This window comes from Berghia stephanieae, chromosome 1 (assembly GCF_034508935.2).
Source record: "Berghia stephanieae isolate SIO BIC M18660-M18661 chromosome 1, UCSD_Bste_1.3, whole genome shotgun sequence".
In the NCBI taxonomy this organism is placed as follows: Eukaryota; Metazoa; Mollusca; class Gastropoda; order Nudibranchia; family Aeolidiidae; genus Berghia; species Berghia stephanieae.
Window position 1 is genome coordinate 77300932 of NC_088360.1, and position 16738 is coordinate 77317669.

General features: G+C 31.4%; 1 protein-coding gene across 7 annotated transcripts in view; it reads left to right on the top strand.

Annotated features, from left to right (window-relative positions):
• LOC144957693 (ryanodine receptor-like) overlaps positions 1 to 16738 on the top strand; it is a 199479-nt gene that overhangs the window by 143290 nt on the left and 39451 nt on the right. For all 7 annotated transcript variants that reach the window (XM_078889091.1, XM_078889068.1, XM_078889059.1 and 4 more), the window contains 15 exons: positions 1328 to 1568; positions 2718 to 2839; positions 3305 to 3415; positions 3728 to 3966; positions 4423 to 4504; positions 5671 to 5697; positions 9465 to 9613; positions 9893 to 10028; positions 10427 to 10477; positions 10744 to 10865; positions 11129 to 11307; positions 11858 to 12016; positions 13001 to 13303; positions 15477 to 15536; positions 16519 to 16662. In XM_078889091.1, coding sequence (XP_078745217.1) covers positions 1328 to 1568; positions 2718 to 2839; positions 3305 to 3415; positions 3728 to 3966; positions 4423 to 4504; positions 5671 to 5697; positions 9465 to 9613; positions 9893 to 10028; positions 10427 to 10477; positions 10744 to 10865; positions 11129 to 11307; positions 11858 to 12016; positions 13001 to 13303; positions 15477 to 15536; positions 16519 to 16662 — 2125 coding nt within the window. The remainder of the gene's footprint in view (positions 1 to 1327; positions 1569 to 2717; positions 2840 to 3304; positions 3416 to 3727; positions 3967 to 4422; positions 4505 to 5670; positions 5698 to 9464; positions 9614 to 9892; positions 10029 to 10426; positions 10478 to 10743; positions 10866 to 11128; positions 11308 to 11857; positions 12017 to 13000; positions 13304 to 15476; positions 15537 to 16518; positions 16663 to 16738) is intronic.

The window sequence follows — 16738 nt, forward strand, 5'->3', positions numbered from 1 at the left end:
TAATCCTTGTGCTAGAGTTTAATATATATCTTTTTTCTTTTTCATTTAAACTCAATATGCTGCTGCATGATACATCTTTCTCACTAATATACCCTATATCAGAAACCTTTGAAATGATTACCTTTTATTTGCATCTGCTTTAGTACTTAAGTTGATTTATTTTACTGCTTCACTTTTATCCAATTCATGAATAAAAGAAAATTCGAAAGATGAAATCGCATGATCAAACCTTTTGTTTTTGACATATACATTATATATGAAGACAGTTGAACAATTGTTAAAGGACTAGCAAGTAATATTTAGTCACTAATACTATCGCAATGTCACTGTCTAAGCAATTGAGTATTTATCAAACTTTTATATTCACATATAATTATCAAACGCATAAAGTATATTGAGGTTTTATTCTTTTTTTTTAACTGCTGCCAGTCTCAGCCAATCTACTAATAATTTGGAATCAAATAAGATTTTATACTGAACGTATTAAAAGAGTTATGCAACTCTTTCCAGTTATCGAAATTGCTATTCATAATCATCACGCCCTCATGCATGCTAGAGTACACAACTTGAGTTGTTGTAGATTTTTGATATTTTGTTATTTCCATTCAATCCCCAAAAGGTAAAAGGTATAAAAGAGAAGAATTTAAAATAACTGTTATAAATAATTCACATCGAAAAATGTTCTGAATTTTCAGAGGTATGCGAAAGTGGTAATGGAGTTAGAACACGAGTTAGTCTTTAAAACTGATACAAATGATACACAATAGAAATCTAGTTTATCAGGGAATTAATATAGATGAAAGTAATATTTCTGGATGGTTTAATTTCATGATTTACAATGGGAGGGGAAGTTCATAGCTGTCGGCTAGCTCTCTTACAGAGCCAATGCATTCAGAATTAGTGCCCAAACATGTGATGAAAAGATTTTAAATTCATTTAACCCTGTTTTGAATATCTAATGTTGTTGGTAAGAGAAAATGGAATGAATAATGTTGATTTCAAACATAAATAATTGAATGGAAACTTTCTTGCACCTTTGTTATATTATATACATATTTTGAATATTCAATTCTAATTTCAATATTTTTGTACACTTCCCATTTCACTCCCCCTTTTTTTCTTATTTGTCGGACGTCTGTTACCATCCTGTGATTGATTTGGCTCTGCCTTGCTTGTCTCACTCAATGGACATTCCACACTTCAACACGTTCGTACATTTGATTGATTCTTCTGTGTTATGTCATATACAATCCACGGTCACTGGTTTGTTATTTGCATCTTACCGTTGTGTGGTGCGATCGATGGTCGTCACTTTAACAATAAATAGTGGTGATCTTGACCATGACCGACGACCTGATTCATCCTCTAGAGCTAGACGAGAAAATGACACAGACAGCGGAGTCGGTGTGTCTGCCACAGAAAGAAGATTTGCCTATAGCTTGCTTGAAAAGCTTCTAGAATACCTGGATAAAGCAGCTGTCAACATGCAGATGTCTCGACCATCCACGAGATTTTCCAGACGACAGAGTTACGCGACTGCCACTGAGGATGTCAAGTTTTTTGGAAAGGTATAACTGACGCATGATATGGTTTAAATGTTGAATAAAATTGTGTCACAAATTTTAATAAAATCATGATGATAGCTTTGCAGTTTTCTTTTCACAATTTTGGAATTAATCTCTACGTATTTGGAGTTGGATTAAACTTATCAAAACCAATGCTTCAATGTCTTAAAAGGTATTTAAAATCAAAATGACTCAGACCTTGTAAATATATAAATATGTGTAAATTTAGCAAAAGCTGCTACAATATAAAGGGGTAGGAGGTTCATTTTATCATTAAAACACAGAAGGCTATAATGTGGCAATCTCCAAGCTCACCTACAAAAATGTCTGTAAATGTAATTCTCAATTCATTGTTGTCATTGTCGGCTCATTCTTGGAAAAAACAATTTTCTTTACACATTATTACTCTAAGGTAATGCCCCCCCCCCCCCCCCCCCACACACACACACAAACCCACACACTCACACACACACACTCACACAAACAAACAAACAAGAGAGAGGGGGGAGTAAGAGAGAGAGAGAGAGAGAGAGAGAGAGAGAGAGAGAGAGAGAGAGAGAGAGAGAGAGAGAGAGAGAGAGAGAGAGAGAAACGCACTAAAAACAAATTTTCTTTCATGAGTCAGTCTACTATTGGGGTAGCGTGGCTCAGCGGCACGGTCTTTGCATCGTACCTAAAAGGTACCGAGTTTGACTACCCGCCTCGTTGTGTGGCCTTCAGCAAGTCACCTCGTCCTAGCTTACTTTGCGGTGCTACACTGCGGCTGACGCCTGGGTTATTCCAGTCTTCCCTTGGGATAGACCCTAAAGACAAATTTTCCTTTGGGGATGAATAAAGGGAATTTTGTTTATTGTATTTTATTATTTCTTTATTTATTAAGCTGAATGTTAAATGCAAAGATATGTTCAGGTGTATCAATTTCTCTATATGCCATTAAGAATAACATACATTTCTAATTTGTTTTTTTTCTTTCACATGTGTCCTTCGGAACATAAAGGTTGTAATGGTATTCACAAATTTGAACGACGTAGTCATGTTTTGACTTTTATTTATAGTATCTCAAAACTCAAATACATGTTATATTCGTACACATTATATCGTGAATTATTTTCCCATTTCTTTTTTTAAAACGTAATCATCGTCAATCCCTAGGTTGTGCTCCCATTTGTTAAGCGTTACTTCCATGCTCATCAGGGCTATTTCATGGCCTCTCCTAATTCCAGCAATGGCACAATCAGCATGGCCTCTTTCAAGGAGAAAGAGATGACTGCAAGGTACATTTACATATGCTTTCCGTTTTATTCTAATTGTGTGTTAGTTAAATATAGTAAGTCATTAAAAAATTTGCGATTAGATAAAGTTTGCAAATTTCAAAGTTACGAAAATGTGTTCGATTATTTTTTAAACAATCAGTTAGTGTCATTTTCAGAGCACTGCAATGCGTTATTCAGCTTAGTTTTTTTTAATTGTTTTTTTTGTTTTGCTTTTTTCATTTATTTGAAAAAAAAAATTTTTAATGTTTTCTTTCAGTTTGTTTGGAGTTTTTTGTTTTGATTGTTTTTGTATTGCTTTGCTTTTTCTCTTTTCTTTTTCTTTTTTTTCAGAGTATGTAATCAGGGAGATAACACAAAATTAATCGATGTCTCTTATCTTACCCATCTCTCTTAATTAACCGAATGATTTTCTTCAACAACAAACAGCTTATAAATAATAATCAGTTTCTTTTCTTTCCATTTTAGTCTGTTCTGTAAACTGGCTCAGACTTTGAGACTGAAGATCAATGCCTTTGGTCACGATGTAAACATTTCTGTACATTGTCTTCGTGTCATGGTACAAGCTGTGGACTTCAAGTATGAAAGTTTTTGAATCGTTTTTTTTTAATATCAACTGGTTGGTGGTATTCAACTGTATATGTTTGGTATAATATGCACATTCATACATAACCTGGAGCATAAAGATTCTTTAAGTTTGATACAAATATATTATTCTATAAAAATAAGAATTCTGGTATTTAATACAATTAAAAAAATTTGTAAATGTGGTGTGATTTTTGTAGCTTCGTTCTTTTACTTATAAAGTTAATAGCCTATGGTATGCTTTTAAAACATTCTAATTACTATCATTAAGATATTCTTAACATAAGCAGTCTTGTGTGTCATCAGATCGGTTGTAAAAAACAGTCCTGAGATCGTCCGATCCTCCCTCCTGCCATTTTTCAACAATGCAGCAGATGACTTGGCCTTAGTGATGGACAATCTGATGAAGGAACGTTTCAGTCATGTGAAAGGGACAATAACACGCGGAGCCACCTCTTTGGACTATGTACACATGGTTTTGCTTCCTGTATTGTCCTCCCTGTATGATCATCTTGGTCATAACCAGTTTGGAGCAGATCTCCTAGGTAAGTCAATGTACTTGTGTCCAAGAATGGAGTGTGTTTATAATCTGGAATCAGTTTGATGTTTTGATTATAATGATGAAATTTTCCATTTTACGTACAATAGAGATTTATTATTATTATTATTTTTATTATTATTATTATTATTATTATTATTATTATTATTATTATTATTATTATTATTATTATTATTATTATTATTATTATTATTATTATTATTATTATTATTATTATTATTATTAATATTATTATTATTATCATTATTATTATTATTATTATTATTATTATTATTATTATTATTATTATTATTATTATTATTATTATTATTATTATTATTATTATTATTATTATTATTATTATTATTTCAATATTTATTTATAATTTTTATGACTCTCATGTATATGTGTTATGTTTCGTATCGTTTTTAAAACTTTATAACTATTGCCATCGTTTTTACAGTTGGTGACATTCAACTGGCTTGTTACCGCATCCTGAACGCTTTGTACACCCTCGGAACAAATAGCTCATCTTTTGCTCAGAGGTAATGTATTGTCATTTGTTTTGTTTGTGATATAATGTACTATGATACTTTTTATAATTCAGATTTCAAATGGAGCTGATATAGTGATATCATTATAATCCCAACAAAATACATATTATTTGAAATGTGGTGCTTTTCATAATTGGGTTTGGAAAATCAGTTTATCAAATATGTACAAATAATTAAAACAAGAATACATTTTGTACAGTCTATTTATATCGGAACCAGCCTCACGTGTATTATGATATTTTGAATTAGTTCTAATAAAAGGAGTATATCTGTGATAAGATTAGGGTTTCTCTTTTTATGGGTGATGGGGGTAAACGAAGTGTTTCATGCTTGTTTGATATCATTGTGCAACGTTTTGTGTATTTATTTCGATAGTGCATTTATAAAAGGCAAATTTAGTCTTAAATGAATTAACACGGTAAAAGAATAATGAAGAATTTAATTTTACTTGTCAGATACGTGGCAAGATGTCTTTTATTTGCTCTATTAGAAAATTATATAGATTAAAAAGAATGTTATTATTTGCTGTTTGATAATATGTGTTATGTTCTTGAACATTTCGACTGTTCATCACATGATCTGTGAATAATCATTCTTGTTTATTCATAAATATTAGATGCTTTTAAAAATTGTTGGTATTTTAGCCCGTCCAATCAGAAAAGGTTATTCGAGTGTCCTTGTTAATACTTAAAACAATTTTGATCATAAAAATTGAGTATTAACTATTCTTACTCTCTTTGATTTCCGTATGATTGTTTGCTGGATAAGAGAACCTGATCTATTTGAATCCTTTACTAAATCAATTAAGTATTCATAAATCTTGTGATTTACTAATCTCTTTTTGCTCTTATATTTTTATCAATGTTTACTCTTACGATTACTCAACTGTTTTATACTGTTTATATGTTTATCATTTTGTAATTTTCTATCCTTTTCTTGTGTAAACTACTTTATATTACTGTATGGGAACAATAAGTATTACAGGATTTATTGAATTTTATTTTCAATACTACGTGATGAAGGGAAATCTATGTAGCTAATTATATTCAAATGCTAGATTTTGTGTTAAAGATAATGAGTGTTCGTGTCTGTTTTCTTTTTGTTTCAAATGTTTTTGTATCGTGCCTGACATTTGCTTGCCTTGTTTCTCTATGTAGAGATACAATTCAGGCGGAACTGGCCAGGTATCTATTATTTTATTATCATTTTTGGTTGTTTCTTTGCAATTGTTTATTGTTTCGTTTAAACATCACCCAATTAAGAGTTTACTTCCCTCTGATCATTGTGCTCTTAGAACTGTAATATTTTTGGCTGATCTGCGCAAATGATGTTTTCCATTTGACAATCATATTTTTAATCTTTCACTAAGCGCTTCTTTTCTTACTTTATAGCAAGTTTGTTTTGATAAATTTGTTTTATGCCATTAGATTCACTCAGCAGTTGCAATCTTTTTGTTTTAGATAAATGAAAATATTACTGTGTTAAAATTAATCCCTCAACTAGACGCATAACTATTTTATTTTTTATTTGCTGTCTAATATTGTCGCATTTTTATTACTGTAATCATAATGTTTAAAGATAACATACCCGATGGATTTACTTTTTGCTATTTAACTGTTTAAGTTAATAGTTAATGACAAATTTACTAATCAAATTATTTTTTTTTGGATAGTTTCACAATGACATCACTAACAATTAATAATTTATTTCACATCATTGATGTAATCACATGCCAATAAAGGTAGCTGAAATACCTAGCAATGTTGTATTCTGAATTATGAAAAAACATATTCAATATCAATATGAAAGATAAGTTTCATATAATTATTCGTTATTTTCCATTGTAAAAAATGGTCGTAGAAAAATATCATTTTTAAGTTAAAAAGGTAGACCTTTTGCAAATATTTATCAACGTTAACAATTTACAGACATATAGGGACTCTTTAACGTATTTAGCCATTACGATCATAAAGAGGGAAAAAATAATGTCCCATGAAAGAGAGATATTCCCTAAAAGAGCTTTTTCATAAGGCAGATTTTTTCAATCATGGTTTGCAAGTGAATTTATCCGTTGTAATCTGAACATTTCTAACATTACAATACGAGCATGTAATTAGGATTTCCACTTTAACTTCATATCAGACTTTTAGTTTTATGTTCAAGTTGCATGTTTTTATGAGTCATTATTACTAGATGTAACTTTAGATTGGATATTTGAGGTAAGTAGTAAAGATATAAGATTAGATAGATGGTAAAAAGACAGATAGCTGATGACAATATAGATAGATAATTTTCTTAAAATGGAGAAATTTAAAGAGAATCTGATCATTATATTTAGAAAGCCTCCAAGAAGCTATTACTTTTCAATACACTAGATTCTTCATATTTCGTTTGTTTAATGCTCCCATTCAATTTGTTAAATGAGTTCTTCATTTCACAAAAGTATTTCTTTTTCCGTTTTCCCCACAGAAATTTGATTTGTACTTTCCCTTTTCGTTTTTTCCCTTTTTGAATTTTGATATCCTGTCCCTATTTTGATATGCGTGAGACTCATTTATGAGCTAATTTTGTTCTGATGTAAAATTATTCATTGTAAGTGACACAAATTTAATATGTAGGTTTTTAATTTGTTATCTTTAAAAATTAATTATCTTTTGTTTACTTATCAAACCACCCAATTGGCGGGTTATGAATTTATATTTATATTAAGAAAAACAAATAAACAGTATTTTGACGACTTTCATTAAAACGTGTATATTTTTCAAAGCTTTCAGATTTGTTATTTGTTTGACACGATTTTGGTTCTTGATTTTATCGAAAAAGATTGGTTTGAAATATTTTATAACGTCGTTTCTGGGGGATTTTAAAATTAATCATATTTGTATCCAGATCTAGTGTATTTCAGTAAATGTAAATCAAAGTCAAATCAAAAACAAAATTGTGATTTATTAAATAAAATTATCTTATCTTATCTAACTTTATAGTATCTCACCTCTTTTTAGAAATGCTAACTGTGATAATATTATATCCTTTCAATGCTCTATGCATAACATAATATTGAAGCAATCTTAATTTATCACATGTGTTTTTTGATAATGACAAACATTAATCATAATCGTATCTTAATGAATTTAACTCTTTACTTTAAATTGATCGACAGAAATAGTGGTTTGTTTGTTTTGTTTGTTTTTGTTTTTTGTTTGTTTTTTTTTTGTTTCAAATTTAATGCTATTATCAATGCTAACTATACGAATAATTTTGTCTACATTTAGTTCTACACCTAGAAATATAAACTTTTAGTTTATCATCGCTTGTAAAAGTAACAGGAGAGAATGTAAAAAAGAGTGTGGGATCATCACCGTACAGAGAAGGAACAATTTAAAATAGCTTAATTAAACCCCAACGAAGCCCTGTATATTTCAAACTCGGGAGATCTAGAATTGCTGTTAATCTTTCATTGTATGAAATGTATTCCAACCGAAGAAGCAGTCTTCTTGCTCGCCTTTGCATATTTTAAAATTTATTGATTGTTTTTGTACATGGGGCTCCAAAATCAATTTTCATATTCTAGGGCTGGCCTACAATTGACTAGCAATGGTACAAACATATTTTTATCATAGTGTGCAAATTTATGCTAACGATTCTCAATAAACGATTAGACTTAGTAATACAATTATTGATAAGTATGTCAAAAGTTAAAACACCATTACCCCTCTCAAATTCCGTCGCAGATAATGGTTCAGCACGACAAATTTCAGTATAATAGTCATACCAAGACGGTTATCATTTCATATCTGCAAAATCTGACATTAGTCTACATCAAACTGGAATTGCCAGTCCCTAGACTACTAAAATCAGAATCGATATTCGCCTGAAAATCAAGAGTTTTTCAGAACCTGCATCTATCTTCGTTTTATCTGCAAATAGTTTACAAATTGTAGAGATCTCATAGGTTATTTATATATTATAAAAAGGAGTTAACCCAAAACACTAACCTGGGGCAAACCACTTAAAACATTCTTAAAATCTGAAATTTCACCATTTACAATAACCCTTTGCCTCTGATTTGATTTTTTAAAAACATTTAATCCAATCAATAACATTTTCAACTATTCCGTATGATTCTATCTTTTTAAATAACATTTCATAGGGGACATAGTCGAAATTATGTAAGCATTTTTGGACGTATCTCAAACTTTGATTCAGAAATGAAAAGTTTCATTAAAAAAAATATCATAGGTATTTTCTTGGAAGCTACATAAAATACACATACTGAAAGAAATTGCACAGAGTAACTTTAGGTGATAAATCTTAAATGTTTGTAGCTTTTTGTGGGAATTGTACCAGTTATGATGATTACCCTTTTAAACATTAGATTTTTAAAAAAATTAATATTATTATCTTTATTATTAGTGTTATTATTATTATTATTATTATTATTATTATTATTATTATTATTATTATTATTATTATTATTATTATTATTATTATTATTATCATTATTTTTTTATTATTGTTATTTTTCTTCTTCTTCTTCTTCTTCTTCTTCTTTTCTTCTTCTTTTCTTCTTTTTATTATTATTATTATTATTATTTATTATTATTATTATTATTATTATTATTATTATTATTATTATTATTATTATTATTATTATTATTATTATTATCATTATTACTATTATTATTTTAACCTCATCATCATCATTGTCTTCAGTTTTATCATCATTGTAGTAATTTTGTATATATATATATATATATATATATATATATATATATATATATATATATATATATATATATATATATGTGTGTGTGTGTGTGTGTGTGGGTGTGTGTGAGTGGGTGTGTATGTGTGTGTTTGTGAGTGTGTGTGAGTGTGTTGGTACACATGCGCGCGTGTGTGGCTGTGTTTGATTTATATTAAAATGCTATTACACATTTATTCCTTAAAGACACCGACCAGCTTTAGGAGAGACTATTGGATCGTTTGCTGCGTGCTTCCCCGTTGCATTTTTGGAACCAGACAAAAACAAATTCAACAAAAATTCCATCTTGTTTGGTTTGGAAGGAAAGATCTCAGAGCACTCCCTGGAGGCTCAAGGTAAATCTACTCACGAAAAAATCTCTTTTTTGCTTCAATAATCATCTGCATCTTAATATATTGCAAAATGTTGGGAGTCATCATATTTCACTGGTGTTTGATATTATTTTCCAAACAGACTTGTGGATCTTAGCATATTACAAATGCTAAGGATAGAAAAAATAGTCTAGTGTAGCTCAGTGTTGAAAGGCAGACAATATACCCACATCTTATCACAGTTCATTAGACAATTTTATTTGGTTTAAAATGACACATATCAACACATCTGACTTTAAACAGAGGTGATGGACCAGCTGAAAGAGAATGTTCCAGCGTTGGATAAGATCGTCACAGAAATTGAGGATTTGGCACAATCCGGTGGAAAATACCACGAGGCACCCCACGTTATTGAGGTTACTCTACCAATGATATGCAGGTAAATTTAGTCTCCTAATCAATGCTCTACTTATTACAATATTATAATTTGGGCATATGACAGACCTAGTTATTTTGAGAAATTCATTCTTTTACAACGGTTACATCGAAATTGACTTTAATTACAAATTCATTTATCAGATCTGAGATCATGTTATGTAATTCATTCCTCTAAGGAGACAATACATCGGCAAAGCAAACAGGTCGTGAAGTCAAACTCATTGCGTTAAATCATTTTTGAATTTAATAAAAGTAGTCCTTCAGAGCTATTAGGAACTTTATGGTGCTTGCAATAGGATTTAGGACATAAAACTGTCTACCAGTGTCTAAACTCAGATTCAATACATAACCTCTAAACTAAAAAAAAAAAGATTCAAACATTTTTCCTTTATATTTCAGTTACCTCCCATTCTGGCTGAAGTGGGGACCTGATGGAGTCCACCCTGAAAAGTGAGTTATGATGTTTATTTTTTTCTTTTTAAAAAATCGCTGAAAACATTACATTAAAAATATCATGTTTCAAAAGAAATCTGAAGTTACATTCGTAATGTTCAAATCAGGCGTGCCCTTTATTGCTGATTATTAGTTATATAGGGTGTTTTTGTATTCAGAATTGTTGTTGTTATCTACACTGCGGTCGTCGTTGTCTTCGTTATCATTATCATTATCATTAGTATTATAAATGACCATTATTATTTCTCATCATAATTTCTCAGACCCTTGAACTATGTTACTGATGTGACAGCGAAGCAAATGAATGCAGTCCTTGGGGACGTTCTGAAGCTGATTCTTAGCAACGTTGGGTCAGAGGATGCTCCTTGGATGAACAGAATTGCCAGTGGGTCTCCTAAAATCATGTCAATGTTCAACTATGTTCAAAGCTTTTTACAATTGTTTTATTTGTATGTCAGATGTGTCAAACTGCCATGAAAATTTTGATTTTTTAAGATAACCCAGCTCAAAGTTCATTCACATTTTGTAAAATGATGTTTACATAAATAATTATAATAAAAAGATTTTCAGGGTTTTTTTCTATGAATTTACTTTGAATCAGGATTAAAGGGTTGAAGTGAATGAATGTACGCTTTAAAATTTTCACAGCACGCACCCAGCCTATCATCTGCAATTCAACCCCTGACATGGTACAAGCCCATTTCTTGCCAATTGTAGAGAAACTGAAGGAAAACTCGATTGCTACCGAGGGCTTGGAGAAGAAACTGGCTCAAGAAAAACGCATGGGCAGTGATGGATCTGAGGATTTTGAGCAATATGTTCAGGAGGTAAAGTATATATCACAGAGCCTCCTGAACCTGGAATCTGGAGATAAAGAATTAGCATGGTAGAATTTCTATGTTTTTAATATTGTGATCAGAAGTCAAGAGACCAATGAACGAGATGGGATGATTAAATTACACTTATTGAATATAATATTTGTATCAATTATTAAAATTTAAAGAGTGTTGTCATGCGTCAATGCACTCTTTTTATTGTGTTCAAGTTAGTTGAGATATAAAATTACAAGATATATCAATCTTTTGTAGAGTGGGACAAAATATATCCATACTTAGTAGAGTGGATAGCTATATTTCGTAACGTTTGTTAGTCTTTGCCTCATTAATTGAAGAATAAAATGCACGTCACATTATATTGAATGAAGTGTATTATCCAACTAAGTAGGTATTTAGTGGGAATTGTCAAACAAAATGTGAATATTATATAATACATTTATCATGCAGTTTGAAAAAAAAATCAAAAAAAATAAATCAAAGTTTCTTTTTCAAAATTACTTTACCAAACTCATCTGTTTTCTCTATTTGTTTTTTCAATTAGAAATTCAGCACCCTGGTGAGAGATATCTATGCCTTTTACCCCCTGCTTATCAAATATGTGGATCTTCATCGTTCCCATTGGCTGAAATATCCAAGAGCTGAAACAGAGCAGCTCTTTTCTTGCGTGGCTGATATATTTTCTATCTGGTCCCATTCACATGTAAGTTATAAAAAAGTTATAAAATATGGTTAGTAGGCACCCTTAAATGTGTTTGATTTTTATATTTGGAAATACCACTTGCACTTATCTGCAGGTCTGATAACCCAATTTATTATGGGCTCATTATTGTAATGGAAATAACAAAAAATGACCCAAAATATTGTCCATATAAAAAATGTTAAAAAAGGCCCATATTGCTTTCCGATGCCAGACTTGCAAATATGTACACGTCGTGGAAAAAGAATTGTTTTAAAAGATTGGATAAAACTTTTAAACTTTTAAAAACTTTTTTAATGTAACCACCGTGCCATTTTAAATTATTGTGATACATTATAAAAAATATGGATTTAGTTAAAATGTTAGTAACCCCTAAGTTCCTTTGGGACATGGAAAATGACACGGGGTGACGAGAGAAAACTGGATAGTTTACTTCACGAAGCTTTGTGAAGTATTTTGGAAATAAGATGGCTGATTAAGGTGACAAATAAGATCATGATAAAAGTATATATCCTTCTTGTAAATAAAATGATGGCTCTCAGAATATGGAGACGGATAGGATATGTTCAAAGAACAACAGCCTCCCTTATTTGAAACTAACGTGGGCACCAAATAGCAAGAGTGGAGAGGAATCAGAGAGAAGCATTGAGGAGGACAGTTGCGAAAGAACGAGGCGAATGGGTTTTACATCTTGGAGGGAGGTCACTACTGCTACAGCCGAAAGGACAGCCTGGAGAAGATGTGTGAACAGCCCTATTTTCCACTAAGAATAAGTTTCAGATCCATTAGACTTAGCTACCCGATCCGTTGGTTAGACAGATATTTAAAAAAAAAGTATACTATGACTGAACCTATGACCTATACCGGTTCCTTTGCTTATCAGCCGAATGCTCTACCAGCTGAGTTATCGTGACTATGAATATTGCAAAACTCTATCATATGTATTGTAAATATAGACTAACCTAAGTATGCAATCTTTTTTCCCAGGTTTTCCAAAGGGAAGAGCAGAATTTTGTAGCTCAGAATGAAATCGACAATATGGCTTTGATAATGCCCAACCAAGCTCTCAGGCTCTCCGTCCCCGACAAAGTGGATTCAGGAACTGCAGATGGAGGCAACAACAACAACAATAACAACAAAAGATCTGGCAAAAAGCGCGAGAGGAAGCGGTTGGAGCCGCACAATTCTCTCAACGTGGCCTGTATGAAACGGTTGGTTCCTGTAGGACTTAGCTTCTTCAGTGGCCGAGAGCAAGAGTTACTGCAGCAAGCCAAGCAAAAATTTCTACAGGTTTGTAGTTTTTTCATCCAATCACCACATGGATTCATGGTTTCTAAGAACTGAAATTTATGCTATTAGTTATCTGATTTTAAAAATTACAAATTCGATGTGTTTGACGGATTTTAAAAAAGTATATAGCATATCATTCTTACATCAGAAATGTTCCATTGCTTTCTATTTACACTATCATGATACTATGTTTTGATTTTGAATATAATGATTGAGAATACTAAAAATATTTTTTTTTAAAATGGTTTCAAAATGGAAAAACAGTTGGAAAATTAAGTACAAATTAAATATGTGTAAATATAATGTAATGTATCACTTTAATATATACAATTGTTGGTTTATCGTAGATATATTTTGGTGACATTATTTGATTGTTTTCTCCAAAAGGGTACCTGTAAAGAATATTTTCTTCATGGTTGATATCATTCTCTCTTTGCATGGATAAATCCTGGCAAAATCCAGTTTAGAACAAGAAAAAAAATGAATAATGAATTACTTCAAAATAAATTTGCGCAACTTACATTAAATGATTTGTTCTTGGGAGAAAGAGATCGAATTATGCATTATGGCTCGAGGCGAGTCTGACCAATTCATATATTGTAACCCACCAGAATCTGATGACTGTTGCAAATCCGCAAAAATTTATTACCCACCCATTCCCCCCCCCCCCTCTCTCTCTCTCTCTCTCTCTCTCTCTCTCTCTCTCTCTCTCTCTCTCTCTCTCTCTCTCTCTCTCTCTCTCTCTCCCTCTCTTTATAAATATCTATCTATCTATTTCTATGCGTAGTCCTATTGTAAATATGATAGAATTTATAGTTTTCATTTTGTTTGTTTTGGGTGTTTCCATTCCCTCCATTGTCCCTTCCAAACACTAACAGCACCATCATCTTCGTCATCACCATCACCATCAACATCATCATCATCATCATCATCGCCATCATCATCATCATCGTCATCATCATTATCATCATCTCAAAGTCCTTTTCATTTGATTGTTCAAATCCTTGCCACATAGTGAATTGAATTCTGAACGTGTCCAATGAAAAATTATTCACGAAAGAGATTGATTATTTGAAAAACCTTCCTTTGTTTTGTTTTTATTTGGGTTTTTTCATATTTACTTTACGTTGTGGGTTTCCCTCCCTCTCCTTTTATTATCCCTTTTTATGTTCCTGATTCCTTTTGTAAATTGTGCTCGTGTTGAGAAGAATTTTATAGATCCAACAGAACGACACTCTGAAGATTGCTTTAAGGTAAAAAAAAAGAATGTTGATGTTAAACTCAATATAAATCAATTTTATTAAATAGAGTATCATAGTCAATAAGAAAAACAGCAATAAGTAGATGCCATTAAACACTAGAAAAGCATAGCTGTGCGATTGACTATTTTGGAAATTGTTGCTCAACTTCGTATTTCTGTTTCCTTCAAATGTATGTTTGTGAAGAATTCTTAAAGAGTGTTGGAGATTAAATTTTCACCACACTGTTTTACCTAATTTTGGCGAGAAATTTCAAACAGATATAATATAATTGTCGTTTGTGCCATTAGCACGAATTATGCATTTAACATTTAAAAGAAATTAATATACAAAACATTCCAATACAAATAATATGTGCAATGATAAAAAAAACATAAAAGCTAAAAAAAATATAGGCACAAGTAATATTCATTATCACATGAAATGTTACAACATAATCTTAACATTTTAATAAGGCCTTCCCAGTGCAAAGATCGAGTGTCTACAATATTATAATTAATTAATTTCAGTATTCTTACAGACCAATTATTGGATGTGTGTAGAGAGATAGAGATAGATAGATAGATAGATAGATAGATAGATAGTGTGTGTGTGTGTGTGTGTGTGTGTGTGTGCGTGTGTGTGTGTGTGTGTGCTGGAAAGAGAGAAAGAGAGAGAGAGAGAGAGAGAGAGAGAGAGAGAGAGAGAGTCGTGTCGTCCGTAATTTAAAAAAAGATAACAAACAACCCTCCTTTCCTTTCTGTGTTATTACAGTAATTAATTTATTTCAATTTATAAATCCCATTCAACTCATTCAAGTTTTAGTTATCTATCCACGTTTTTATCATATTTTTTAAAGAAACCCGTTGGTTTGCATTTTGTGCATCTTGCTGACCCCCAAAAGAGAGCGTTTTTCTCACTTTTTACTGTTTCAGAAGGATGCAGAGGCCGATGTAGAGGATTTCTTGCAACAGCATCTAATGGCTCAAGAAGGAGTGAGTGTTTTTTAAAGACATTTTAGAATAAAATTTGTTGGAAACTGCAATTTCAAACAATATGGAACATACTTTATAAAGTACGTCTTCGATAGTGTTTTTTAGAGGGGCCTTGCTGGAATTTTATAAGGACTTGTCACTAAGGTTTACACCGATAATAAGACGAAGTGCCATGGCTCATGATTAAAATTTATGTTCCTGATCAAAGGTCATGAATTCCTAGTTATACCAAATCAGATACATTAATGCCGTGGTTAATATAACAGAACTGTTCTGTTTGAAGTTTCTATCGAGACACTGGCAAGGGTGGCTTAAAATGACATGATCAGGATAGGCATGGATTGAAAAGTTCCCATATTGATCTATACTCACCTTCAGTCAATGATTATTGTTTATTTATTATTATATCTAAAAGCTTCAGTGATGAATGGTATTCTTCTTATTGTTATTGAAAAACATATGTGTAACTCCTTTTTTATGGTTGACGCTGATAAATAATCGGTTCTTAAGGTGAACTTTGCATCACTTCCATATTGGGAGGACATGTCGTATAAGAAGAAATAAAATGATATTTTTTTGTTTAGCTTATCTAATGGTGATAAGGCTTACAAAAGAGATTCTATGATAGACTGGATTTGAAATTGTAGATGATATTTTAAAATTAGTTATCACAGTAATTACACCCATCTATGTAATGATGTTAAACTTCTTCATAACCAAACGGTCCTTTTATCTGGTGTTTATCTCGGGTTTTTTAAAGTATTAAACGAAGAGTAACAATGCCTGCAACCCTCTGACTAGAACACACACTTTCACTTTTTAAAGCAAATAGTACTTTTAAACAAACCATTACTTTTATGTTAACATTCAATTAACTGAGCTGCCAGCCGCATTTATTTAGGAATTGTCTAACTGTTTAACTGTTAAAAATATTTTTAGCCACTCTTATTCTAAATCGGATTCCTTTACCCTTTATTTACAGCCAATTGATGAGAAGGTTGATTGGCAGAAAGTCTTGTACAGGAAGATTGGAGATTCCAAGACGTCAGGAACTCCAGACTTGACCCCTACCAAGGTCATTGGACGAATCATCAACATGGCCAAGGTCATGTACGGACTCCACACGGTGAGATACATTTCATAAAGTAATTTGCATAATTTCTATTATTCTTTCAAATAAATATCTTGCTGATTAAGATCAA